The following is a 27,724-nucleotide window of genomic DNA, read 5'->3' on the forward strand; positions in this document are numbered from 1 at the left end:
AGTTATTGAGACATTTTGAAACTAGCTAAACAATAGAAAATTTACACTAGAAATAAATAAAAAATAATTAGCATATTTAAATTCTGACGGCTTTGTTCTCTTAAACTCAGAACTATCAGTTTTAAAAACAGGGCAACTATTTTACTGCTGCTGGCAATTTATTAGGTGCCGTTACATAGTTAAGCTTTACAATATTTGAAGGTACTATATATGATTTTATTGAATATCCTTATCATACCATAAAAATCAACACACTATCAGACATTTTCATGAAAAGTAAAAAATATTACGATTTCAACAATAATTTCAAAAAGTATCTGAAATTGCACAGAATTGAATTGAAAAACAGAAGATACCTGTATTTGCAACAGTATTTCACTATTAGTGGAAAAGTGTTTGAAATTTGAAATGATGTTACACACAAACTATTTTTTACGTTAAGCAATGTGCGAAAAGTACATGATACATACATGGAGTAGGTAGATGTATTAAAATTAATTTGAAATACCAAATAGATGTCAGTTCTTTATGATAAAATATTTACTTAATCTATGAGGCGGCACTTCATTTCATTTACCCATAGGTAATCGATACAACTTTTGACCCGATTTTGAACTGTTTGAACATCCAAATACACTACACCAAGGCATCGTCACATTTAAAATAGCTTTTGATGAAAATTACAAAGAGCAAAGAGAAAATATCTGGTATTCCGCACAGTGAAATCACACAGGCAGCGACACAAAATGGCGGACTGAGCCCACGTGATTGCCCACCTCCAATCGCAGTCGAAAGCGGCACGCAGTGCATAGATCAAAGTGTGTCGCCACTTAAGAGACGGATAAAGGGCTTTAGTCCACATTTGTTCGGCATTGCTCGAAAATTTTACGTTTCTCAGAGAATGAAATCTGACAATTTTGAAGCATTGGTGCTATTGAAATGCAATAAAAGATTATTTTAAATGCAATCTTTATTTTTGAACATTTACTTTCATATCATTTTCTTATACTATCTGAATGTAATTTAATACTATGCATGTTTTACAAATCTTGCAGTTAAAAAAAAAACATAGCTTTTTTTTCTCTCATTAATTGGACTGAATTAAATAGTGTTATATTAAATTGTAGAGAATAGAATGTAGAAATTTAGCACGAAAATTTTAGAAACGGTAACCTCTAAAATTTTGGTTGTATGCATAGCAATTTTGTATAACAGTGAATATTTAAATCATGTACAATATGCATTATGATGGGGCGAGCCATTTAGATATGGAATATCTAATTACCTGTGCAGGATACATTGTCAAAATAGTTATGTAGTATTTAAATGCACTATCAAAAATCATTTTTTTTTATCAATGACATAGTTACCGCAAACGAGCAATGAGAATAATGTATATATGTTCATGTATTTTTCTTCCACGAGTCTGTAATCGTAATCAAAATCATAATCCGCACATGATAATTCTAATCGAGTACTTTTTTTTAAAATAATCTAATCATTACTGTAATCGTAATTACGTTTTGACGGAGGATTATAATCGTAATTGTAATCTCCTATTTGTTAAGCTTGTAATCGTAATCGTAATCGATTACATTCTTTCGTAATTGATTCCAAGCCTGATACAGACGTAAGACATATAAGAGGAATAAAAGAAAGATATCATTTTAGAGAAAATTGTTTGCTTCCTAAGAACTAGTTCAGTTTCCTCCGAAACGCAGATATGAATACAGAATTGTTTTCCAGGATTGCACAAGCTATATCATCTTGTGTTTGCTCTTAATAATGTGACGGTGATTTTCATCGAATAAGACATCTCTAGTGCCATATAAACACGAGGAAGATGATTTCAGGATCTTCGTACATGTTTTGCATGCTGCAAAAAAAAAAAAAAAAAAAAAAAAAAAAAAAGGACACATGAGCATATTTGTTAGAACTGTTGACAACGACGATGTCATTTTAAGCATATACTTCCATCAGCTGTACAAAAAGGGGACAAAGAAGATGCAGCTTGAATTTGGAGCTGGAAAACACTTTCGACCTATACCAGTTCAAGACTTAGCGTACAAATTCGGTCAGGAAAAAACCTTTTGTTCTAAGAGAATTCCACTCATTCTCAGTGGAACTCTCATTGTTACCTTTTTTTTTGAAGGTCAGAAAAAAGTGGCGAAGTGGAAATGATGAAAAGACTATCCTGATGTTACTGGTGTATTTTCATATATATCCTAACCAAAAAAAAAAAAAAAAAATGCACACCTAATTAAAAATTTCAAATACCTTAGCGATTCATCAATCTTTAATACTACTCGTCTGCATACAACTTGCCGTCCGTAAATGAAACTAAAAAATGTTTTCCCACCAGCGAACAATGATCAACGATTAACTTACCACCCACAGCTGAAGCACTAAGACAACTTATTTAGTTCTTATCAAGGTGGACATTAGTAGGGCAGTATGTTTAAAAATTTAGCCTTAACTTCAATTCATGATTGGGGTTTTACAGTAACTGATGAAAAGCACGTTCTTATTTGTTTGAGTTTGCCCGAAGTTTCAAGTTCTTGCTGAAAGCGAATTTACGCTATGCAAGTGTAAAAAAACTACTCTCAAATAACTTGTGGGTGCTTCGAAAATGGACTTATTTGAACACCGATATATAAATACTGCAAAGGAAAATGTTACGTATCTGTGTAAATTACTTGTAAATTCAAACGTTTTAAATTGTCTTCTATAGAATCGTTGTACAAATCACTTACAATTGCAATTTAGTTGTAGTTTTTGTAACAATGAGTTATATTTCAATAAATAACGATTTTTTTAATAGTAACAATATAGCTAGCTTTATTAACATAGCACTAAACTTCTTATTGCTGTAATTAATTATTTCTTATTCATACATCGTTTAAAACATAGAGCAAACGCCTCAAATCGTCTCATGAGAAAAAAACTTGAAATTTGTTTTAAAGCGTTTAATAATAAAGATCGGAGTTCTATAAAAAAATTTAAAAAAATTGTCTGTGCCCCCCTCCTACCCCTTATTTCAAGTGCACATATGACTTATAAAACTGCAGAATGTGAGTGAAACTTCCAAAAAATTGCGTATTTCATTTCAAACTGTTTAATTATTTTTATTTTTTTTTTTCGCTGATTATGAAAATTGATTTCGTTTTAACTAGTCAAAGTGCTGTATTTATTCTTAAACAACAAGTCAAATATTTCTTTCAAGTTTTGAAAAATTTCTTGCTTTGTTTATGATTTTTTATTTCTAGTTTTATTCTTAGTTTTGTATTCAATTTTCATCAGTAAACTTTAAAACGTATGTTTGGATTGTCTGATGTTTCGGATTTCTGGGATTCGTGTTACTTGGTTCAACTGTAAATGAATTGATTTTCCTTAACACAATGTTTTAAAATGCTTAAAAAAACATTTCTCAAACGACCCTTCAAGAAATGTTAAAAGCTTTGATTGGTTAAAGTTTTGTTTAAAAAAAATTAACTTTAAAATTAGGAGGTTTAGAGATATTTTGATGACTTTTTACGCTTTTGTAAGCATAATAGAACTCCCAAAAGAAGATACAGTGGATATTTTTCAAAAAATAAAAAAAAGACGTTTTGTATTTTTGACCAAAAATCCAGGGTCCAAGGTGGTCTTGGGGGAATTTTGAAATGTCTCCGCTTCCAAAAAAGTTTGTTAGTACATTGTCTATGTGTATGCCAAATTTCATAATATTATCACAAAATGAAGTTCCTAGCTATATTTTCTACCATAACTCCTCTACTACATCTAGTAAAGGCAATATCATTTTGCAATCTTTCCGCTATTTTTGTTTAATGATATTCTATTAGTTCTGGCTTTCAAAGCTAAGTTTTTACTTCAAAAATTGATTTTTGTTCTGTATCATGGAAAAAGAAATGTACATTTAAAATATAAGTGGATATTTAATAATTTTAATTGAAAAATCATTAATTGAAACCATTTATTACTTTCAGCTAATATCAAAAACTGATACTTTACCCCCATCAAATATCAGTATTACGAAATTGCAAAATTGCTGGAAATACCGGTATTTGGTATACCGGTATACCAGTATTGCAGTCCCTAATCTCAAAAAGTATGACTTTGATGAGAAAGATAGAGTTTCAAGATTAATTACTATTACTGTAAATCACGAGCCAAAAACTTCGACACACAGCTCTACAATTATACTGCAAGAGCCAGCTTACATGCACATGGAACTTGTAATTGTTTTTAAATAGAGGCTTATTTATATGCGGTTTGCATAATATAACATTATACACACAATTCACCTGCTTCTTTCGTTTTTTTTTTTTTTTTTGACTATAATTATCATTAAAAAATGCTTTCTTTTAGAAAGAGGATTGCATTTGGGTGATAAATAATTACAGTAGAATTTTGCACACACAATTAAGAAATTAACTAGTAAAAATAAATAAATAAATCAAAGTTTATAAGAAAAAATATAAAAGTAGCTTCAAAAACACACACACACAAAAATTTGCAAAACCTTGCAGACATGTATTTTGGAGTTACAGGGAGCAATAAAAAAATATGCGTGAGCTTATAGATATGAAGAAAGTTAGCAGCTTTCCCATGATTCTAAAGCACTCATCTCTCAGAGAACTAATCTCACTTCATTTTATCTTCTTCCTGGGGAAAATAAGTTTAATATTAGGTTTGAATTTAATTAGAAATGGGTTGCCGTTCTAAAGTAAACATTACCAACTATCATTTTTGAAGTGATAACTTCTTATAGGAGAGTAAACCGATTTGTGACAGAACGCGCGTAACGGTGCAACTCTCGTCTGGCATTCCTTTCGTTCGCTCATACGACAGAAGCGCGTATGGACGGGGAAATTTTGTTTCCTTACTTTTTGGGACAGCGTTTAAGCGTTAAGTGATAGTAGTAAAAGTAATGAAACTAACAAAAGATGGATGATCGTCGCAGCATAACGCAATCTCCTAACGAAAGGTGAGTTTAATAATACAATATAATACCAATAACATTGTAAACAATATATATTCAAAACAGCATTTAAATTTATTTTAAAAACAAAATCATTTTTGCGATTAGTGGTTCAGGGAGCAGTTACGCATAATAGGAAGTTCGCGTGTTTTGCCTTGATGGCTGAAAAGGGGTTAACAAGAATGCGCAGTTTTCACTCCGAACTTTTTTAACTCTAGGCTTTTCTATAGCTCAGCAGTGTTCTGGTTAATTGTATAGCTCAGTTTCAGCATCCTTGCGCTATTTAAGCGCATTGTAAAAATTCTGTCACCTGATTGTGACATGCTAAAGATGTGTGTTTTCCTGTAATTTTTCTGTTTTGTTTCATTTGTTGATGTTTTATTCTGGTGTTTGTGGGTAAGTTAGAGCGCAATATGTAAACACAACCCATAGTCAGGAATTGTTATTAATTTTGCAAAAAATTACTTTCTTATTAACATATATTTTGCTAAATTTCTTTGAATTTGATTATTTTCAATTTCAAGTTGTTTATTTTAAAATGATCTGATGTACGTTTTTCATAGGTTTTTGAAAATTTCATTCTTTTACATATTAGTACATCTTAAATTGTGTTTGATGTATTTCTAGATTCTTAAAATAATTTGTGTTGTGCGTTTGAAATGTATTTTGAAGAAGCGATTTGATATTGCTCTTAAAACGATACTCCCATCATTCAAAATGTCTATACTTTTTCATTTGTTGGTCTTGATTTCAATTTTCTCCCCTTTATTTCTCCTTTGTTATCCTGCTAAAAAAAAAGGGTTAAATGTTTTAATAGAACATTTTTTATAAATGTTGGTAATCTTTATGGTGCATGTTGTTCGCGTATACTTTGAAGATACAAGAAGCATTGAAAGTATTCATATAATCTGCTTAAAATGTGAACCCTTTTTGTTCATGCATTATTTGATGATAGAATAATACTTATGGTTGCTTAAAAGTAAATTTTGGATTTGGCCTTAAAATTTGAAAGAGGTGCTGTTGCAGAATGAACCTGTCACACAATATGAATTTTTAACTGCAGTCTCTGGATGTCATAACTTGGCTGTCGATATATTACATGTCTACAAATTTATTTGTCATGCATTATCTTTTTTTTTCTTTGATAATTGGATTAAAATCCAACGTAGTGTCAAACTTCAATAGTATTTTGCATTCTGAATGAATGTGACCTGCTATTGAAGATTTTAATTGGTTTGAAAGCACCCAATGAAATCTTATTTTGTGCCTCAGTATTTTGCCACCTACATGTAGAGATCTTGGCAACAAAATTAAATTTTTAATCGCAAATATGACTAACAGTTGCCTCTTTCTAATACTGGAGATTCAACAATTTTCCGTTCACCAATGACAATAGCAATACTTCTACATTCCTAAAGAGAAGTAATCTTGCAACAGCAGAAACGTTTTTATATTTGCTTTGTTTTATGCAAGAAGGCCAAAATAAGTTCTGTAATGTAATGGTAGGGTAGATGATAGGCTGTTTTTCTCGAACAAAAGCAAAATCTTTCCATGTTAAGTGTCTTTTTTTGGATGTTTTGTAAAATTTTCTGTGTATATGGTTTTTTGAATTGAAACTTCCTTTACAAGCAAGGTACAGAAACAACCTAAATTTATGGGAGGGGATGGGGAATCTCAGTTTATAGAATGGTACTAGAAGTTTTGCCGAATGATAAAATACGCATGTATGCTCACACAAGTACATCTACTAAAAAGGAACATTTGGACTGTTAAAAGTTAGAATATTGCTACAGTGATCTCTCACTTCACGATCTCTGTTATACGCATTTTCACTTATGCGCCTTTTTCTCACGGGCCGGGTCATCAATGTAGGAAAACAATGTTAACTCTTGTTCATTTATACGTAAAACCTAAAATGCACTTTTCACTTAAGCGCAATATTTCTTTCAAGTTTTAGTTAAATCACGTATTCACGCTTGCTTATCCGAATATTTGTACCCTTCTTGCTCTGTCTCTTGGAATGCATTCACATGCCTTTATTTCATTATTCGGATTCTTCCAAGAACACATTCTTTTTTCGCAAAAGTGTGCAATTGGGGGTAGAATTAGTCCTGTGATTGACATCAAGAGGGAAGAACGGGTTAGGGATCCTTTTTGAGAGGATCTTTTGCATTCTCGTAGACTATAGCTTTGATCACGTGCCTTATTTTAAGTTTTGGGTAATTCGCTTACGTGCTGTACAGTGTATAAAAAATGACAAAACTTACCACTTCAAATTTTGCATTTTTGTTAAATTACATGCATAAATGGAAATTATGTGCATATTTATTCATTGATATTATTAAATGTACTATTAGTATTATTATAACTGATGCTAACTTATTGCATTTAATCTTATTTTTTGTTTTTTCACTTATGCGCGAAAATTTCGTTGTCCTCTTTGGTCACGTATAAGTGAAAGGTCACTGTATTGTATGTTTCCAAATTTACTGAATTGTACAATCGCTGCACAATTACAGCAAAATGCTAATATTACGCATGTCATTGTGGCATCAAAGCGACATAAAAATAAGTAGTTAGTACTATGTTTTCAACAAAGTGATAATTTTTTTTCAATTTAAGGAAAAACGTTCGGGTCTTCTGGATTTTGAGATTTTATACTATACAATACTTTCTGACATTTACTCAAACCTGATTTATTCATGAGTTATTAGGTATTTGCTTAGTTTTATCATAAAATCAGTAAACCAAGCAAAAACTATGTTAAATTTAGTTTTCTTTTTTACTTTTTGAAATTGAATCATAGCTTTTTAAACTTTTCAAAACGGTCAATTATAATTACAAACTATAGATAAAATATCTGAAAAATTTATAAGAAATAACTACAGATAACATGAGCTTTTCTAATAGAATCCGAGCATCAATATTTGTATCTAGATTCTTCGGATTTTGCAAAATATCCACTCATTTTTGGAGAAATATTGTGGTTTCAGAGTTCTAAAAAACATAGAATATGATATTTTTTTGTTTTTTTAAAAAAAATATCTTTAAAGATGTTGCTCACCAATATTTACTTCTCTTTCAGGTCGTGAAAATGTCGTTCGGAAGATCGAATAATTTTCCTGATTATGGTGCAACAAACTCGATGCTCGGAGGTCGAAGTAATCCCGGACCCCAGCCGAACTCCAATTTTGGTAACTAAGTAATTGCTTAAGGAATAAAATCATTTATCTTTGATATCCCGAACTTCCACTTTTAACAGGGGGTGATTCTCAATTCACTGAATCCAACACTGAATTTTCAGGGTTCGTACACTCCTTCAAAACTCCTCCAATACTCCTTCATTTAGGAAATTTTTTTGAAAGGCTTTTCAAACTCCTTCATTTTGGTTCTAATTCCTTCAAAACTCCTTCTGTTTTAGAGTTCATTACTACATAATCTTCCTCTATGACAGTAACTTAAAATCTTTCGATCAACAACTTAACTTCGTCATAAGGGCGATTTTAATGTTGTAATTTCGTATATTTATTTTTTTTTCATAAAGATTTGATTTACAAAATGAACATCAAAGTCATTAATGTTGAAAGTGAAAATATTATTAGTTGACTAAGACATTTCATAAGTGAAGTAAAACATGCTTGAATATTGCTTGGCTGTATTTTTTGATTATTGCTTTTAACTCCATCACAGTCTCAGCAGCAAAAGTCAGTTTGTCTAATTATTATTTAAAAATACACAAGTAGATGTACTATATTATGTGGTTGTGTTAAAAAACAGTTGTTTAGTAAGTTGAAGTTATGATAATGCAAAAAGGGTCATCCACAAGTGATGTCATGCCTTGAGGGAGAGATGGGTTCATGAAATTGTGACAAGGGAGAAGAGAAAGGGTGACAAAAAGTGACATCACACAGTTATGATAATATGTTTATAAAGAATATGACTTGTGACAGGAAGAGTAAGGTGAAGTGTGACACTTTGTGATAAAGAGGGGAAAGGGGTCAAATATGTTGAAGAAAACTGCTTCATCATTTAACAGGGTTTGTACGGGTCATGGAAATCCTGGAAAGTCATGGCAGAAAAATAAGCAAATTTCAGACCTGGAAAAGTCATGGAAAATTGAAATTTTCATTTAAAGTTATGGAAATTTATTAGAAGTTATGGAAAAATGTCCTGGGCTAAGAGAAAGTAACAGTAGCTAAAAGTGCATTAGAAATCTAGAGTGATTTAACAGTATTGCGCATATAAAAGCTATTAAAACTGGAAAATAGAATGATCCTAAAAACAAATCGGAATTTTGAAATCTCATTGCATCCACTTCTGTAGCAGACGCTCGTCCTCTTTCAAATGTGATCTTATTGCTTGGATATCACTCATTTCGTATTTACCATTATTTTAAACACTTTTAATATTTTATGTTCTATAGTAGAGAACTTGCACATTCTTGATTTTGCCACGCCCATTCAAAAAACTCAATTCAATTGCATCAGAGTTCGTTTCCATCACTCGTAAAAACTTAATTACTAAATTTATCAGTTTATATCAATTTCTTAAAAGTTTTAGAAAATAAAGATCTTTAGTTAGGAGTTATAATACAAAAATAGGGGAATTCTAATATTCTAAAACAGTAGTGCCCAACATACGGCCTGAAAAACTAATCCATGCGACCAACTGCTACGTTCAATGTCAGGAATCCAACACAATTTATATGCATTTGAAAATGTGAACGAGTACATTTTAATCAGAAGATTAATTCGCTACTGAATATTTTTTTTAAAAATAAATATCTGGTTTAGAAACATAAGTTTACTGAAGTATGTGGGTTTACTTTAAAGAACCAAAATACTGTCAAATTATGTGGATGATTAAATGCACTGTTGACACTAAGAACAAATTTTGAAGCAAATTTATTGAAACTTAGTAATGAGTCATTTAACCTTTCTCCCATTCATTATCATTCTGACCTTTTACAAAGAAATTTTTAGACATTTAATTATCATTGTATTGCTTTCACTGTGTTTTACTCTACTTAAATTTATATGATAAAGAAATAATAATAGTTTAGTTTTTAGCTGTACACTGATATTTTTTCAATCATGAGTAAGTGCTATAATGAGGTAGTGGCATTCACATAGAAGTTTTGCTAATGCTCATGGCCAGAAATTGGCAAGTTTGATATTAAATTGTCTACTATTCTTTCCATGTAACAAGGTCATGAAAATTTTTATGAAGTCATGAAAAAGTCTTGGAAAAGTCATGGAATTTTTTTCATCCAAATTAAGTATGAACCCTGATTTAAGGACAGCCCATTAGTAGTACTCCTTCAAAATCTCATTTTACTCCTTCAAAACTCCTCCAAAAGTCCTTCATTTTATTTCTGAAATTGAGTACGAACCCTGAGTGGTAAAATATGAACATGCATACCTGCCTACACCTAATTTCAAAGGACATTATAAATTATTTAAAAAAATGTTAAATAATTGCACTTGCAGTGCTGTAACTGAATTTGCCATATTGCAGACAAAATTTGCCTGGTGGAAAAAACATTTGGAAGGTCACGGTGACCTCCCATCAGGGCGCCCCCAACTTTGTGCAACAACCAAACAATTAATAAAGTAATGTTGCTGAAGCGCAAAAATTTATTTATAATTTACGTAGCAGTGACGCAGTTTCGGGTGGGAAAATAAGGGATGCAGATATGAACATAAGATTTTTTTGAAATAAAAAATCATGGAACCAGTAGCTTGTTTTTCATGTGGTTATTCTTTTTTTTTACTTTGAATTTTCGAATTCATTTTTTACTGTTGATATAAGTAAGAAGCCATATTTTATGCACTCTTTAAGTTTAAAATAGTCTTTTTACCTTAATATCTTGAATAATAAGACGTGTACAGAACACAAATAATCAGTTTTTATAATACTGCTCATTCTAAGCGAGCATCTTTTTCTCATGATATTTTATAGGCAAGCATCTTAGCTATCTCACCATTTTATAATTAAGTGTTTTAATTAGTTTACCAAAGCATTTGTTTATCTATATTGGAACATTATTTTTCACAAAATAGCTTTTAATTAAAAAAAATCCTTTCTGTTCATGCAGTTAAGATATTGAACAGTAAGTAATGATTTTTAAACTGAAATTCAGTTAAGATTTTATATTGTTCAATTTTAATACCATGATTTTAAGGGGTTAAAGTTGAAGTGGTGGGATTTTGTTGCAAACTTTTGAATCCCTTCCTTGAAAACAGTCTGGGTCAAAAGCTCCCACTTGTGGAAGCTTCATTAAAGTCCACATATAATGATGCTTGAAGATTAAAAACTTAAAATTAAATTTTAAAATAGTGGAATAAAAGAAATCAATAGTTTATCATTCTGATATTGCTGTAGAAAATTATGCAGGATGTCGAAAACAAAATCCTAGAATGTAGGAATAAACCAAAGGTGGAATGATTGAAATAACTTTTTGTCTCTTCCAAACATTTTGTGCCCCTCCAAATATAAAATTTTGAGGCCAGTCTCCCTTCCTCTTATAAATTTTGAATTTAGGCCCCCTGTATTTGTACCTTAGTAGTTACCATACTTGAACGTCAAGTCTAAATGTATTCAGTGTTTCTAAAGTTACTACATTATTGTTCTTATGTATTTATTGATTGGTATTTTAAAAAGTCCAGACAATAATCAAATGCTTTTTTATTTTCAAATATCTTCTCTTATGTTTAAGCTTTTAAATCTATATGTTTTAATCTTTTATTAAAATAAAATTTTGTTCTGAAATTTCTAAAAATTCCAATAATGTGTAGCTGTGGTTTTCCAATTTCTTTTTTTAAAGCTATGGCTACTTGGAGTAAGAAATCAAGATCTGTTTTGCAAGCCTTATTTCATTATTATTTGATTTCTGTCTCCCTACTCTTTCAGAAAATTTATTCTAGCATTTAGAAGTTTTATTTTATCCAGAAATGCTCTTGCTTTTATTATTGCATCAAGCTTTTGGCAGTTGCTTTATTTGGATGGCTGTAACAGTCGTTCTGTCATCCTTTTTCTAATATGCAAATGCAGATAATGTTGAGCATCTTTCCTTCCAAAACAGATTTGATCTTATCACAAAGTATTAGCGTGAGCGAGTCCTTTTCTATCATCATACCACTTTCCTATACTTTGCCCTGCCTTAGTACTTTTTTGTGGCATTGGGAGCCTGAAAATTGAACTTTTAAGGGTAACTACATTGACCTTATGTCAAAATATTTATTCTTTTAAAATCTCCAAATGCATTATTTATTTAATTTATTTAAGAATTTGTCGATATATTGCCACCTCAGAACAACGGTAGGGTGTCTTGCTGTCATTTCTTTACTTAGATGCCTAACTGTTACTCTGAGGTGTCAATGTCTGCTCAGTAAGTTAATGATGATGCTCTCTAATTTGGGTTACTGCTTCAGTTATATGATTATATTTACAATTGCACGTACGTAAGAATGTTTTTTTTAAAGACCTACACATTAAATAATAATAATATGTAAATACCCTGACTTTTGACTCTTTGATTTTAGACATTGCAACATACCATCAATTGTGTGATAACATAAGCTGTAATATATTTTCCATAAACAACAATGGTAAGTAATTCTTTTATTTTATTTTTTAATGCAGTGAAACTACTATGAAATGAACATCAATTGATCATTAAGAGAACTAGTCCAAGGGGTCTCAGGACTTTTTAACCTCAAAAAGATTCAATGTTTTGAAAAAAAAAATACATGTGTTATTGACCCTACTTTTCTGAACAGTTTGGTACTAAACTTTTAATGATCATCAAAATACTTCCAAAGTTATTAATAATTTAGTAGGGGCCGTTCATATTTGAGATCTTGGTAAGTTTTAACTTAACATAAGTTTTTCTCAAAACATAAAATTTCTGATTACTTGCATCATATTTAAACAACTTATTATTCTATTGCTCTGAAATTTTGTGTACATGTTTTGTGGAACCTATTCTAGGACTTATTCATGAATTTCCGCACATCTTGTCGAAAAATATGTTTTTAAGGACAAAATTTGCATCGCAATTATGATTTTTGTGCAAAATTTTAATATTTATTGCTGTAAAAAATATTTACATTTTTATGAGCTAAAAAAAAAAAAAAAACAGATGTATAGCATCTTACTATGTTGAAAAATAGGAGCCTATTATTGAATTCAGAAACATGCACAGACCCCAATAGTACCCCCCCCCCCCCCAGCAAAATATTAACTTTTCATGGTTTAGAGGAAAATTATGTTATGTTTTGCATCATAGTCTTAATTATTTTGAATGAAAAATCAATTTGAAAGTACTACAGTAAAACCTGTCTACAACGATACTGTTGGGACCTAAAAAAAAATATTGTTATGGACAGGTTATCATTATAGACAGTTTGATTGTTAATGCTGACATTTTGCTTGGAACCACGGAAAATATCATTATATACAGGTTTATTTTTATAGATAGTACTGTTATACACAGGTTTCACTGTACGTCATGTATTCATGTGCATATTTGTAGTCATAAAAAAAATCAACTTGCCAAAATGTTTCGTTAATTAGATAAAAAGTTTTGAAAACAGAGCTGTTTTTTCATGCTCCTTAATACAGGAAAAGTACTGAGACCCCTAATCTGAAAGCTATGAGTATCCAGTAAAGGACACAAGAGTTGTATCTATTATTTATGTTCATTACGTGTTTGCTAAGAACTATTTTTCAGGGTTGCCAACTGCTTCGCATTTTGAAAAGTTGCTCCGCAAAAATGGCGAAACTCCGCGGCTCAGCAAAGGAGTTCCTTTGCTCCGCATTTTCTGGCCAAAAGTCTTCAAACTTAAATTTTGCTACTTTATCGTAACAAACATGTAAATTTGGGAAATTAGAGATGCTTACTCAAAGATTGAAATAGTGTTTAAAACTGTTTTATTAATTTAAAAATAATTTTTTTACTTGTTCTTAAAATGATTTATTAAAGCTTTAAAACAATTTTAGACAAGTCGTTTTAGTTATTTTTATTGATTTTTATACAAAATACCAAACTGCTCCGCAAAATTTTAAATTACTCCTCAAAATCAACACGGATGCTCCTCAAATTGTTTCTTCAAGATTGGCAAACCTGATTTTTTAAAGTGGATTTATGTTTAAAAAAATAAGAATTTTTGCAGTAAAAGTTTGCTACAGAAGGCTTGGAGTGACTGACCAACTCATCCACCCTTATAATTTGACACTAGTAGACTTTGATTTTCTCATATCTGAGCCTCTTCCATCAAAAGTGGAAAATTTTTCTATTCAATAACATTTGTTATGTAACAAACAAACATTAGACTTTCAATTTTTTAGGTTCACTGTCATACTCTTTTTTTTTTTTTTTTTTTGAGAAGAGGATAGGTACTTTTATGCTATTGATTGTTTAGTTTTGGTGAATTCTATGGAGCTCTTTTGTGTCCAAGCAACAAGGATTTTAAGCGTGAAGTAAAAGTAATATAATACTGCACAAATCACAATAAATTTATTCCCCTCTTTTTGAGCTCAATATCTAGGCTGTAAAGTAGTTGCTCTATGTATTTCCAAAATGCTTGTATGTACTTTTCATTTCAGTTTTGTTTTCTTTCATACTGCTACCACAAAAAAATAAATAAAAATAAAAGGATGGATTAAGAATAAATAAATAAATAAATGTAGGGAGAAAAAGTCATTAATAAAGTGTTTACCATTTTCTCTACGAAAATAACTTCCCTGAAGATTTGAGCTATGAAATTGTTGTAATAAATTATTTTTTCAGTAGTAAAACCTGAAAGTTTATGTAATTTTATTTTATTTCAGTCACTGCCCTTGAAAAAGCATCAAAAGAAATCGGTACTCAAGCTGATAGTCCATTACTTAGGAATAAAATGTAAGAAACAAATTCACCTTTTGACTTTTCATTTGTTGTTTTGTTTTCTCTTGTTCGTTGACTGATATCTTATGATTTTTAGAATATTTAACATTTCTTTGATTGCATGAAATTCTGTGCTTACTAACACATTAATTATCAGTGCTTACAGTGAATTTCAACATTTTATTTCAACAACATATCTGTTTCAATAAGTCCCAATTTAATTATTGCTTCAATTCCATTGCAACAGTATTCCCGTTAGAACAAACAAAATTTGTTGTGCCTTGAAGTGCGTTGCAACAGGATTTTGCTGTATTTTGAATGGATCTTTTTAATTGATAAAAGTTTCTCAGAAATCAATCAATTAGAAAATTGAAGTCGCAATTTTTTTTAAACTTTTTTCACTAAGAAAGAACATGAATTGGAGCAACCACTTTTTGGGTTGCCCCTCTCTAAGACCTGAGTAATTGCACATGCTTGCTCCATGCTCCGAATAGTTTTAAGAGGAATTATATTGCAGCGCCTCTTATAGAAGTTGGTTTGCAGTGCCAGCAGAGTACAACTCAACTCCACTCTCCAGTGTTGACATTTTAAAAAGCCTGCACGCGGCAGTCGACAGCTAGTCATTTTTCTCTTGACTTGTCATGTCGTAGTTTTACCTTTGAATGTCTTTTACTTGTTTTTAGTTCTTTACAATGCTCGTACTTGTTAAATGTTTTAAGATATTAAATTGGTTCTTGTTAAACGAATGCTATGTGCTCCTTTTTCCGATTCTGCAATACATTGTATCATCATTATCAACCTACTTTAATAATTTTATTCATACATCATATGAAACAATAAAGTTAAAATGTTATTTATTGTCAATTCTTTATAAAAAATGTATAGTATTTTATAAACATGCATACCCACACTTTAAAAAAAATTAATATTTTAAGGTTTAAATAGGTGAATATTTATATTTAATTTTATGTGGTATATAATATACCATGCCTTGCGGCATGGTATATTATATACCACGCTTTGGCCTTCAATCTTCGAGTTGAACCGAACCATTGCTTTGGTCACTCGTCTGGTCTGTGCTAATTTTATATTAGCTACCAGTTTGTTTGGCACTCTTGGCTTCCTTAAGAGGTTTTCCATCTCTAGCTCAGTCACTTTCCTATGCCGGGCTGATGAGTGCTAATTAGCACGAAACTGCAGTCCTCGACTGGAAATGACTGAACTGGCGGTGTATTTCATGTATTTCTGTTTTAGCCCTGGCTAATGGGCGGTAATTTACTGAGTATACTTAGCGATATATGGCCAAGCTTTTGGTCGCTAAGTTTTGTCGCCAACTTGGCGATTTTTTCTTTTTTAATCTGCTTTTAATTTGGCCATTGTTGGTGATAGTTAAAGAGTTAACCAGTGAATCGCATTAAAATTGTCAATAATGGGGAAATAAATCTGTGTAAAACGTTTTTTTGCTTCCGTTCACAAGGAACTAGGGGTGAAAATATTTAGTGTTTCCTTGCTTACTCCAAGGCGCTGTTATCATTAAATTGGCAAAAAAGGAAGTCATGTGATGCACACATCAGCTTATTTTGTGTTCGTTTAGTTTAGTTTTATTAGTATCAATTTTGACAAATATTGTTAATTTATTGAACATCTTTGAAGGTATACCTGTTACTTTGAAAATTAAATAACTGGTAGATATCAACATGCACATTCTTAAGATTTTGGCAGAGAACTGAATATTTCTGGTGAATCACCCATGAAAATCGGCATTCTTTTTTTTTGGTCTTTCATGGTAACATAGCATTATACACATAAAAAGTATTTCTGATATTGAGATAGAGATATTGAGATTCTGATATTTAAGAAAACCTTCTGTGTAGTTATTTCAAAGTTTTCTGTTTCATTTCAGACACTCCACCCAGCAAAATACAAAAAACTTGGTGAGCAATACCACAAAATTTTTGAAAGAGCTAACAGTTATTGTTACAAAAGGAGGAAGGGTAAGAAAAAAACTATAAATTCTTAAATATTCTTTTGTTTTACGTATGTTTTTTAATCTTCAAAGGAAGTTTCACAACTCATTTTTTCCTTTTAAGATAATATAGTTATGCATTAATTTTTCATGTTAATTTTGGTCCTGAGAAAGAAAATTGGTACTTCATTATGCATTATAACTCTGAAATCATTTTCCGTAAGCCATCATGGAAGGTGGAATATGAAGGTTTTTCAGTGTTGACATTAGTGATGCAACAAATAATGATTGGGCCGAATACTGTATACCAAACATTTATCCACAAACAAAGCCGAATATTCAGCTATTTGGCCACCGTATAGTTAATTCATCTTTATTTAAAAGCACTATACAGGTTGCATTTGAAACATACTTTCGTACACTTCATAGGCCAATATACATTATTAAAGATTCAAAAAAAATGATTTTGAGCAAAAAATTTGACGACGTTAGTTTAATATTAAAAGTATTCAGGACATTTGGCTGAAAAATTACCAATAAGCAGAATGTTTTCTAAACAGCAGTTCTTACCAATTAGAGTTCTATATTGGAGCTTTTAAAAATTATCTTCTGTTAGAGGCATTCTTTCATTAAACTTCTCAAATACATAAGAAACTTTCAACTTTTAACCTCTGTGGGTGAAACCTCCCTTATGATAATTCAAACCTCCCTCAAATGGGGAGGTTTGTTCCAGTTTGGATAGTCTTGAAAAATTACTTAAAAAAATATGCAATTTAAATAAAATATGATAATGTAAAACGTTTCCAGATAGCGTAAGGAAGCAAATAATGTCAGTCTGGAAATTTTCTAACCATTAGAATAAATAAATAAATAAATAAATAATAGAAAATTCTGTTTGTAAAAAGTGGGCCAAACCTCCCTAGTTCTAGTCCTGGCCTACCCGTAAAAGTGGGTTCTTAAGGTTCAAATCTGCTCCAAAATTTTTCAAAACTATTAAAAAAAAAAAAAAAAAAAATACTGTTCAATACATTTTTTTGCTTAAAAGATTTAAGATTATTTGTGTTTATAATTTTTCTATTTCTCAATTTTGCTTGAAAAATTAAATTATTCTTACTGAAGAATTGTATAAACTCAGTGCTTTATCTGCAGCATTTATTTTTACTGTAATGGTTGCAAATCTCCTTTCATACAAAAAAATGTACATCATTTTCCTTCAAATTTTTAATACTTGATGCTAGCAAAGTTCTTTAAATTTGAAAATGAAAAACTCTATATTAAACATATAATTGGAAAAAAAAAAATATGAATTTAAAAAGTATTACATCGAATTCGCACATATGAGAACATGCACCTTTTCTTTTGAGTTGTTAAAAAGACATCTGATATTTAACAGGGAGGAAGTTATGTAGTGTACACAACGCATACACCAATTAATCGGCCACTTTGCTGATTATTTATAATTGGCCAAATGTTGTCTATTAATCGGCGGGGAAAACATTTTTCAAAAATTTTTTAAGTATACCTTTAACAAGAAACCATGATGAATACATTTATGAACAATAAATAAACGTAATTTGCTACAAACATTATTTTAGAACTAAAGTATGAAAGTGTACAGAGTAAAAACAAATAGTTTAGAAAGTGCGTAAAACTGAATGAAATATTAAAGAATAATTCTCACAGCTGAAACTCACATGGCGCTACAAAGAATATTTAAATTACAGGGCATTCAAATTGGAATGCGAAAATTATTAATCCCCCTACACTTTTCATATCACCTGCCTTGTAGCAACTTTTTATTTTTACGTTATTAATGTTATTTCTATTTATCTTTTGAAGGACAGAAATGTAACAGAAACACACAAATGGGTATATGATCCACAAGAACCTCCCCTTAACTTTCTTCCTCTCCCTTAATTCTTTTCTTTTATTTCTTAAAGACAATCAGGATCATTTCCTAAAGTTTACGATGAGACCCTAACCCCAGTATTTGGTGACACAACTTGATTTTTTTTTTTGGTTATTTTACTCCTCCCAAAATATTTTTAAAAATTTTATTTGATGTAAAAAATGATGTGTACATAATTTACTTTTTTATTTTTATAAGCTAATGGTTAAGGAAATATTATTTTTTATTTATTTATTTATTTTTTGAATATATATCCGCATATATACAATGTTGCATCATTTTTCATGAGTCAATACTTTTCCCTTTTAGAATAGCGCTTTTAGATAACCTTATATATTTTTTTATAAACGAATAAAAAACTTGGATTAAATGGCTACTAATAATTTAAAAATAAATTTAAATAAAAAAAATGCTCCTAAATTTGCCTGCTTACCACGACTACCCCTAATATTTTAAAATTTTCTTATCTGAGGAGAAAAATCGTCCCTCTGAAATAAACGTGAATTATTTCTAAAGTAAACAAAAATAAAAGAAAAGAAAAAAAGTGACGGATGAATTGGTAGCATTAAAAGTAACCATTATGATCATTTATCGGCTACTAGAGCCGATAAATGATCATATCCGATCGGCTAGAGCCGATTAATCGACTGATTACCAACAGCTGAATTATTTGTAATCGGCTGATTTGCTTATTGGTGCACCCCTAGCAGGGTTACCAGACGTCCCAGATTTCAAGGGACAGTCCTGTATTTTGAAAAATTGTTCCTCATCCCGGCGAATTTCCATACAGGAGGGCTAAAGTCCCTTATTCTAGCTGATAACAATATTTTACAGAACAAGACATTATTTTAAGTTAAAAAAATAAAGTAAAACAAAAAATGAGAAATAATGAGCAATAAGAAAATTATGTGGCAGCAAACTCAAAAATTATTTTCCTTTTGATTTGGTTTGTATGTTTTTGTTTTGGCGGTAGACTATGAGAAACTGAATATTTGCTTCTTCTTTGCTCATTGACTAATGTTGGAAATAGATCTCTGCGCATACGTCATCAGTTGCAATGAAAACGATTTTTATACTTTGATAGGCAACATTTTGTGAGGTTTAATGCTTTATTGTGATTGATTTTTTTTAGACTTATCAGGAATAGATATCTTAACACCCCTCCCCCTTTTCACTCCTAGAAGCCTGTCCCGTATTTACTGTTCTTAATTCTGACAATCCTGATCCCTAGTGTACACTTCAGATTTGTTTTCTTCATTTAATAGATACGTCATTTTTTAAATTTGCTCATGGTAACGCCCTTTAAGCAGTACCCTCTCATTTAAATAACGTTTAACTTAATAGAATATACAAATGAAATCAAATTTTATTGATCATATAGATTTAAAGAGAAATTTGTTTGCTTCAATCCTCCCAAAACAAAAGACACTGTAATAAAATAAAAATTAATAATCCTGGTAAGTATATCAGTTTGAAACCAGCAGAAGGGTCTGAACAAAATATCTCTAGCATATCTGTTCCACTCTTTCAAGCATAGAATTATTTGTTAGATTAATTTAACAAAATTGCAAGCTTACCAAAATGAGAAGCCTTGACAGCGGTTCCATTTAAAATTTTGTCTTTTAAAAAATATTTCTCCTATTTTAGCAGTCATCTGTGTCATAAAAAAATAAATTAGAATATGAATGCCTCAAATATTCATTGAACTGCTCCTAAGAGCAATCAAAGGTTTTTTTTTTTTTGCTTTCTTTGCAACCAGAGATTGCTTCAATGACCCCCCCCCCCTTTCTCCAGCAGCTGCCTTTTTTGTTTGAAAGGATATTTAAGAGCAATTTGTTGAGACTTATAGAAAATGGAAAGAGGAGCTACTTTATAATGTTCTTTATTGATTATGTATATATATACTATATTTCTATGTATATATTCTTTTTTTTTATTGTGTTTTGTTCATTATTACAATTGTGCACATTTTTTACAGCATAGATAATTTATTTTTACTTTCTTCTGTATATAATATATAGAAGAAAGTATTGGATTCGTGCAAATTTTCGAATTTCGAAAGATTTGAACGTTTTGAGTCCATTTGCTGAATCTATTTCGATTATTTTTGGAAAATGTCTGTCTGTCTGTGTGTGTATGTGTGTGTGTGTGTGTGTCCGTGTGTGTGTGTGTCACGTCTATGTGTGACCAGTTTTTTGTGGCCGCTCTACAGCAAAAACTACCACATGAAATCGAATAAAATTTGGTACACATGTGTGCCCCTATGTGAACTTGTGCCCATTGGTTTTTGGCGTGAATTCCTCCAAGGGGAGTGAGCAATGGGACATTTTTTGAGTTACGTGTGCTTGCTATTCCTCAGGAAGTAACTGGCGGAATCAAACAAAATTTGGTCCATATGTTGCCATTAACAGGAACAGGTGCTGATTCAATTTTTGTGTCAATAACTCAAACGGGAGTTGAGCTATAGAACGTTTTTTGTCGTCAGTTGTGACTGCTGTATCTCAAAAATGAAAGAAAAATTTATCGGCAAATAGCCCTTAGTGGGTATAAGAGCTGATTTTATTTTGGTGTCAACAGCTAAAAGGGGGGGGTAGCGCAATTACCCATTCTTTTTTTCCATTGTGATTGCCCTATCTCAAGAAATAATGCTATGTTCTGGTTGAAATTTGTAATGTATGTGAATCCATATGTAAACAGGCTTTGGTTCAATTTTGACGCCAATCGAATCTAAGAGGTGTTGATTTTTTTTTTTTTGCGAATAAAAATAGCTTTATTAATGCAACAATAAGAAAGATAAATCGTAGGGTCAGGTGGGGTAAAATGGGTAGTCAAAATATATGGTTTTAAAAACAAATTATTTTAAATTAAATTTGCATTTTTTTGAGTGGGACATTATACTTGGCTGTTCTGAATTCTGTTTCACAAAAAATATTTTTCCAATAGATTGTTTTTTTAGTAAGAGGTAACTCTTTAAATTGAAGTAGATAAATTCAAGCCGCATGTTGTCTGATTAAACTTCTATCTCCTGCTCCGGATTTTGAGAAATTTTTATTACTGTGTCATAATATCTTTAGTTGGACATTTTTGTTGCTGCTTCAACTTACAGGGAAGAAAAAAGTTTTTTTTCTATTTTTAATCTCATATTTTGAAAATGGGGTAAAATGGGTATATAGTTAGGCTAATCATTCCAGCAAGTTGTTTTAAAAGATACAACAGCATATTTTCCTTTAAATGAATATTATTTCATTTGTGGTTAATTTAAAATGATTGAAACATAAAAGTATGCAATGCCGTGACTTTATAAAATAAACTTCGCTCCATCATAACAAATAATAAGAAGCCAGTGGTATACTTATTCTACAGTTTTTCTGCACTTGCGCCCAAGATAACAATTTCCTCAGAATATGCTGGGCCCAGCCTGTTGCTGGTCGTCACAGTTGTACTTGATTGCAATCAGATGCTACCAATTTCTCTAATGTACCTTTAAATTCTCAGAACGCATCCTCATTTCAATCTGAAATTTATACATACAAAGCACGATTTCGTCACCTTATAAAGATTTGAAAAGTGCTATATTGTCTGCAATTTCAACAAGAGCTTCAGATTTGACAACTACCTGCATGAGTTATTTAAAGCAACTTAAATGTATGCTGGCAAATACAGGAAGTATTGACAAAGATGTTTCAGAAAGGCTAAGAGTTGAAAGTGAAAAAAATAATGAATTAAAAAACAAGAAAATAAAAAATAGTGGAAAAAGAAAGTTTCCGTTCAGAGGAGTTATCTGAATAGAAACTGCTTAAAATATGCTTTGTAGCAAAGTTTAACCACAGGTGCCTGAGTATAAATATTATACTTTGAGGAAACATGCAAGAAAGAATTTATTGGCAAATATATGGCTGTTGAGGGAAATATTATGCAATGAAATATTTAAAAAAAATCCGAGATGGGGGATTTTTCTTATTTTTCCTGATGTAGACGACATGGATTTCATTGAAAAACATCAAATAATAGAAATAATTAATGAGCCACAATTTAACAATAGAAGCCATTACTTTTTTTAAAAAATGACAAGTATGAATATCATGCATTGAAAGAAACCTCATTAATATTTTGTCAAATTTACTGTTCGCACTATTTTTTAAATTAAATTGTAAAATTTTGTTAACTGATTCTTAAGACTATATTATCACACTGCATTGAACAAATAGTATGCTTTTTTATCACTTCTTAGACTTCAATACCCATTTTACCCTACAGACTACCCATTTTCACCTGCGTGGGGTAAAATGGGTATAGAAAACATATAGTCATAAACACTCCTCTCAAAAATAAATTTGTATCAAATTATGTGTGAAAATCATTTAATTCTACTTTCAACATATATAATGAATACATAAAACAAAAAAAATTTAGAAAAAATATTTTGACAAAAATATTTGAGTCAAAATCCAAAAGTAGGCTATTTTATACCCATTTTACCCCACCTGACCCTAATAGATTGTTGTCTGCGTATTTCTCGTGATTTTAATTGTATGGAAATGATCGGAGATATTATCTCAATGATTTAAAAATTTTAACTGTTGCCATCTTATGTTTGTTAACAAATAAAATATTTGTAATTAATTCAAGCAAGGCTTTTAAAATAACTTTCAATTTTCGCTCTTTACTTTGCTTTTGCAATAATTCAGATATTGGGATGGTCGTCAAGTTTTTGAATGTGTAATTTTGTTTTTGTTGGGAAGATTGCTTCCTCGTCACGCATGGGGAGGGATCAGAAAAAAAAAAATATAGAAGAAAGTTTCGTGATAGCCATAACATACTAGTTTGGTTATTGCTTTTTGCATGATGATATTATTTTTAAAGAGTACCAATTTTTTAGTATTCTTTTCATAATACATTTAGTTTTAACAAAAAGTCTGAAAAGATAGTCAGCAAATTTTTCAAAACTAACTTGAAGAAACATGGAGTAATCAACTACTCTTTGAAAGAATAAAAATTCAAAAGGGGAAAAAAGAACCTTTCAAAAAGTTCAAAAGTGCATTCCTTTATGCTAAAACTTCAATTTTCCAGAAGCAAATCGTCGCCTCATAGCAACAGTAGGATATCTTAGTGTTATTTCTGAGATTAGATGTCTTAGTGTTGCTCTGAGGCAACAAAATGTATTTTAACAAGAAGTTCCATCTAGAACTAAACGAGCCTACTTTCCCGTATCAGGTACTTTCTAATACCTGATCAATATTCTAAAAAATAGCTAAAATTGCAAATTGTTTCAAACATATTTTTTAAATACTTTAAGCTGATTTCTAGGAATAAAATATGTTTCACTCAACTAAAAAAATAAAAGTGTGAAAAAAATAATAAAATAAAATAAATAAAAGAACAAATAACCTAGCAGCACCTTTCAAACAAAGCTGCTAATACACTTTTTTCCATAAAAAAAAAGTTCTTTAACCACTTTTAAAACGAAAAAATAGTAAGTAAAATTAATAAGCTTATTAAAATAAATAGTTTCATTTTTCCCCTGTTGCCAAAAATAATTTTTTATATGAATTAATGCACTTACCAAAATAAATAAAAACAATAAAATGTCAACTTAAAGAAATAATTTTCATTGTCAAAAAAAAAAAATCTTTTGCACATATCTTTATGTAGAAACATAAATGATTTGGAGTTTTTCCGTCGAAAACTGAATACCTAAATTAAAACTTTAGAGCGAAAATAAAAACAAGTCATATTAACAATAATTATTTCGCAGTTAAAACCATATCTGCGAAGTCGGAGTCAGGTGCCCTTAAATTATCGGAGTCGGAGTCTGGAGTCGGTCGTCAAGAGCTATTTCCAACAAAAATTTTTTGAAGTAAATCCGCATTCAAGTACAGAATCTACATTGACTATCAGTTCCTCCTTAGGCGCTAATGTTAAGGGATTTGAACTGTTCAAAATTGAACAGAAAATTGTTCAAATCAAAAAGATATTTTATTTACAAGTTTTTCATCAAAAGCTTTTTCCTACAAAGTTTGTTTGCAGCAAATTCGCCTCACAGTTCTTAATTGACTTAAATTTCCCAATAGGCGCCAATGTTAAGTTTTTTTGAACTGTTCAAAATTGAACAAAAAATAGTTCAAATCAAAAAGTGAAATATAGGAATAAGGTGTCCTCGCTGAAGTCTTTTGAACAAAAAAAAAATTTGTTCGAAATGGACTATTCACTCAAAAGTTATTGGGTGGGGGGGGGGGGGCAGACAGACAGACCAACAGACATTTTCCCCCATCTCAATACCCTAGTTTCCAGTTTTTAATTTTTTGATATTTATTTATTTATTTTATTTTTGACTTTTTTTTTTTTTTTTTGTAGCATTTTCAAGATTCATTAAGCCTTCTTTCATTCTTTTTTCTTCTTTCTCGTGACTTTTACTGGGAAAGTAGGCTAAAAATTGTTTACAATAAATTTGATTTCATGACGTAAAATTATATATTTTCTATTCCCTTTTCAGGAGCATAGGCTACAGTCCGAGAGAGTCAGAAATGAATTCCATGCAACAGTGCAGAGATATGATACTCTGCAAAAGGTATAGTTTGAAAAGAATAAGCTTTAACTTATATGATGTGTTCAATGTGTGAAAATAGAAGTCAAGTTTTAAATCCTGTACTTTTCTTGTTCTTTCTTTTCTTTATTCCAATCCTTTTAAATTTATACTTACTGCCATGTTTTTTTATAATTTAGGCAGTTAGAAGAAAAGGGATGTAAGTGGACATTTTCAAGTTTTGAATTAAACAGTTTAAAGATAACTTTCTAGGTAGACTTTCATTGATTTTTTTTCCAAATCATTCTGTACAGCACCTACCAGGACTCTTAGTACTATCCCTTGCTCCAAGACAGAGGAGAGGTTCACTTACCATTTGTACTGTTTACCTCCAAGTTTTTAATTTTGCCACTTACATCCCTTTGCTTCTCATACCTAAATTGTAGCCTTTGAATTTTTTTTTAATGAATACTTTTATAATTTATAGCTGAAAATGATCTATTATTTAATATTTTTGAACATATTTTGTGAGTTTGTTTTACCTTCCACTAAACAAGTTAAACAAAAAGTCTGTATGAGGGGTGATCAGAGTCAGCAACAAAGTCTATCAGAGGAGAACATGTTTTGACCTGAACTCATAACAAAAAATATACAAATTTTTCGGAATACCGAAGAACCTGCTTTCTTCAGTGCATGAAATTGGCTGTATGGGACTTTTTGTTTCAAAGTCAATTTAATTAATTTGCAGTAAATTACCACCTTAAGCCAGGGCAGAAATGCATAATGTACCTAAATAGGCTCCTTTAAGAGGTTTTCTGCCTCCAGCTCAGTTACTTCCTATTCCAGGCTGATGAGCGCTAAAAAGCACAAAACTGCAGTCCTTGGATGGAATAACTGAGCTGGCGGTGTATTTTATCAATTTAATTAGTCTCTTTACGGAAGGGGTTATGTTGTAGCCTCTAAAGCACATATGTGTTATTTTCTTTTAATGTTTACTCTTTAACCATATCTGTTGACACTGCATCAATGAAAGTGCATGTCCCAAATTTTAATTTTCATTCAGAAAAAAAGTGAGAAAAATATTGCATTTAATTTAAAAGTTAATCTCCAAGTTTAGTGTTTAAGTTCTATGAAGAGATTTGAGATTTTTTGATCAAACTTTTTGGAAGTTAAACTTTTATATCATAAATATGAAAGTTGATTTTTTAATTCCTTGTTGTATAAAGTGCTAATTTATTTTAAAATTTTGAAATCGTGCATTTTCAGAGTTTTTATGAATAACCAATAAAAACAAATTATTTCATCAAAATCCTATCATATCTTCGCTTTTATAAACAAAATAAGAAAGCCAAATATTGATAATTAATCATAACTATATAATCCTTAACTATGAAAAGTAGTAAATAGCATTTTGCATGGCAATTTTAAAAAATATGATGCGGACACCTCACTACTTCCTTTTACATTTAATTAAATAATGCATGATTTTTGATTAAAGAAAAAAAAATCAAGAAAACACTTTAAATCTTTTTTCCCCTAGTTTGTCGCAAACCTATGCAAAAAAGGGTTTTACATAGATTAATTTTCCCAATATTGGCAATTTTAATTTGATTCAGTGGGTTACTCTAAATATCACCAATAACGCCAAATTGAAACCAGATTTGAAAAATAATTTTTTCCCTTCAAGTTTTGTTGCCAACTGAATGGTATATCACCTTGGTATATCGCCCAAGTTGGCGACAAAACTTGTCCACCAAAAACTTGGTGATATATTGCCAAGTGTTAACCTAATTATGACATCACTTGATTTTGCATTGAAATTAACATTGATTTTCTCCTAAAAGATGTAAAAGACCCCTTTTGGAACATTCGAATGCAACCAAAAGGGAAAATGCACTATACCCCACTAAGAGTACATACCAAAGTTAAACTTTCTACGGCTTGCTGTTCTTGAGTTATGCGAGATACATACATCCACCCATACATATGTACATACAGACTTCACGCGAAAACTCGTAGTAATTAACTCGGTGATCGTCAAAATGGATATTTCGGGCGCCCATACGTTATTAGGTACATTTGCACATGTGATCAGGATGAAAAAAAAAAAACAACTCTGCATTTATTCAGGGTTTGAGCAAAATGAAAATTAAGCCAATATTTGAGTGAATTTTTTTTGCGAATGCAATACTTTCTTTCCTATGTAACGAAAAGATTTCATGAAACTAAAAACTACTACACTGGGTGATTCCATCATGACCTGTGGAACAGTTGGACTACAGTTCCTTCCTTTTTTGCATATGTCAACAGTGCTCTGCCAAATGTCAGTGTCCACAGAAACAGAAAGGAAAAAAAAAAGCTTAATCATTGCAATAAATTAGACTTTATAGTTCGTTATTTCATGATGTAAACCAGTTGTACAATTTAACTTGCTGTAAGAGTTAGGGTTCTATGAA

The 27,724-nt window shown here is 30.7% G+C and overlaps 1 protein-coding gene across 1 annotated transcript in view; it reads left to right on the forward strand.

Annotated features, from left to right (window-relative positions):
• Window positions 1-5,307: 5,307 nt before the first annotated feature.
• The window catches only part of LOC129224660 (syntaxin-7-like), a 37,753-nt gene continuing 15,336 nt past the window's right edge, over window positions 5,308-27,724 (forward strand). Inside the window, exons 1-6 of the mRNA XM_054859202.1 lie at window positions 5,308-5,377; window positions 8,067-8,175; window positions 12,526-12,591; window positions 14,816-14,885; window positions 16,774-16,864; window positions 25,239-25,313. Of these exons, the coding sequence (XP_054715177.1) occupies window positions 8,076-8,175; window positions 12,526-12,591; window positions 14,816-14,885; window positions 16,774-16,864; window positions 25,239-25,313 (402 nt within the window). The 5' untranslated portion in view covers window positions 5,308-5,377; window positions 8,067-8,075. The remainder of the gene's footprint in view (window positions 5,378-8,066; window positions 8,176-12,525; window positions 12,592-14,815; window positions 14,886-16,773; window positions 16,865-25,238; window positions 25,314-27,724) is intronic.

Source organism: Uloborus diversus, chromosome 1 (genome assembly GCF_026930045.1).
Source record: "Uloborus diversus isolate 005 chromosome 1, Udiv.v.3.1, whole genome shotgun sequence".
Taxonomy (NCBI): Eukaryota; Metazoa; Arthropoda; class Arachnida; order Araneae; family Uloboridae; genus Uloborus; species Uloborus diversus.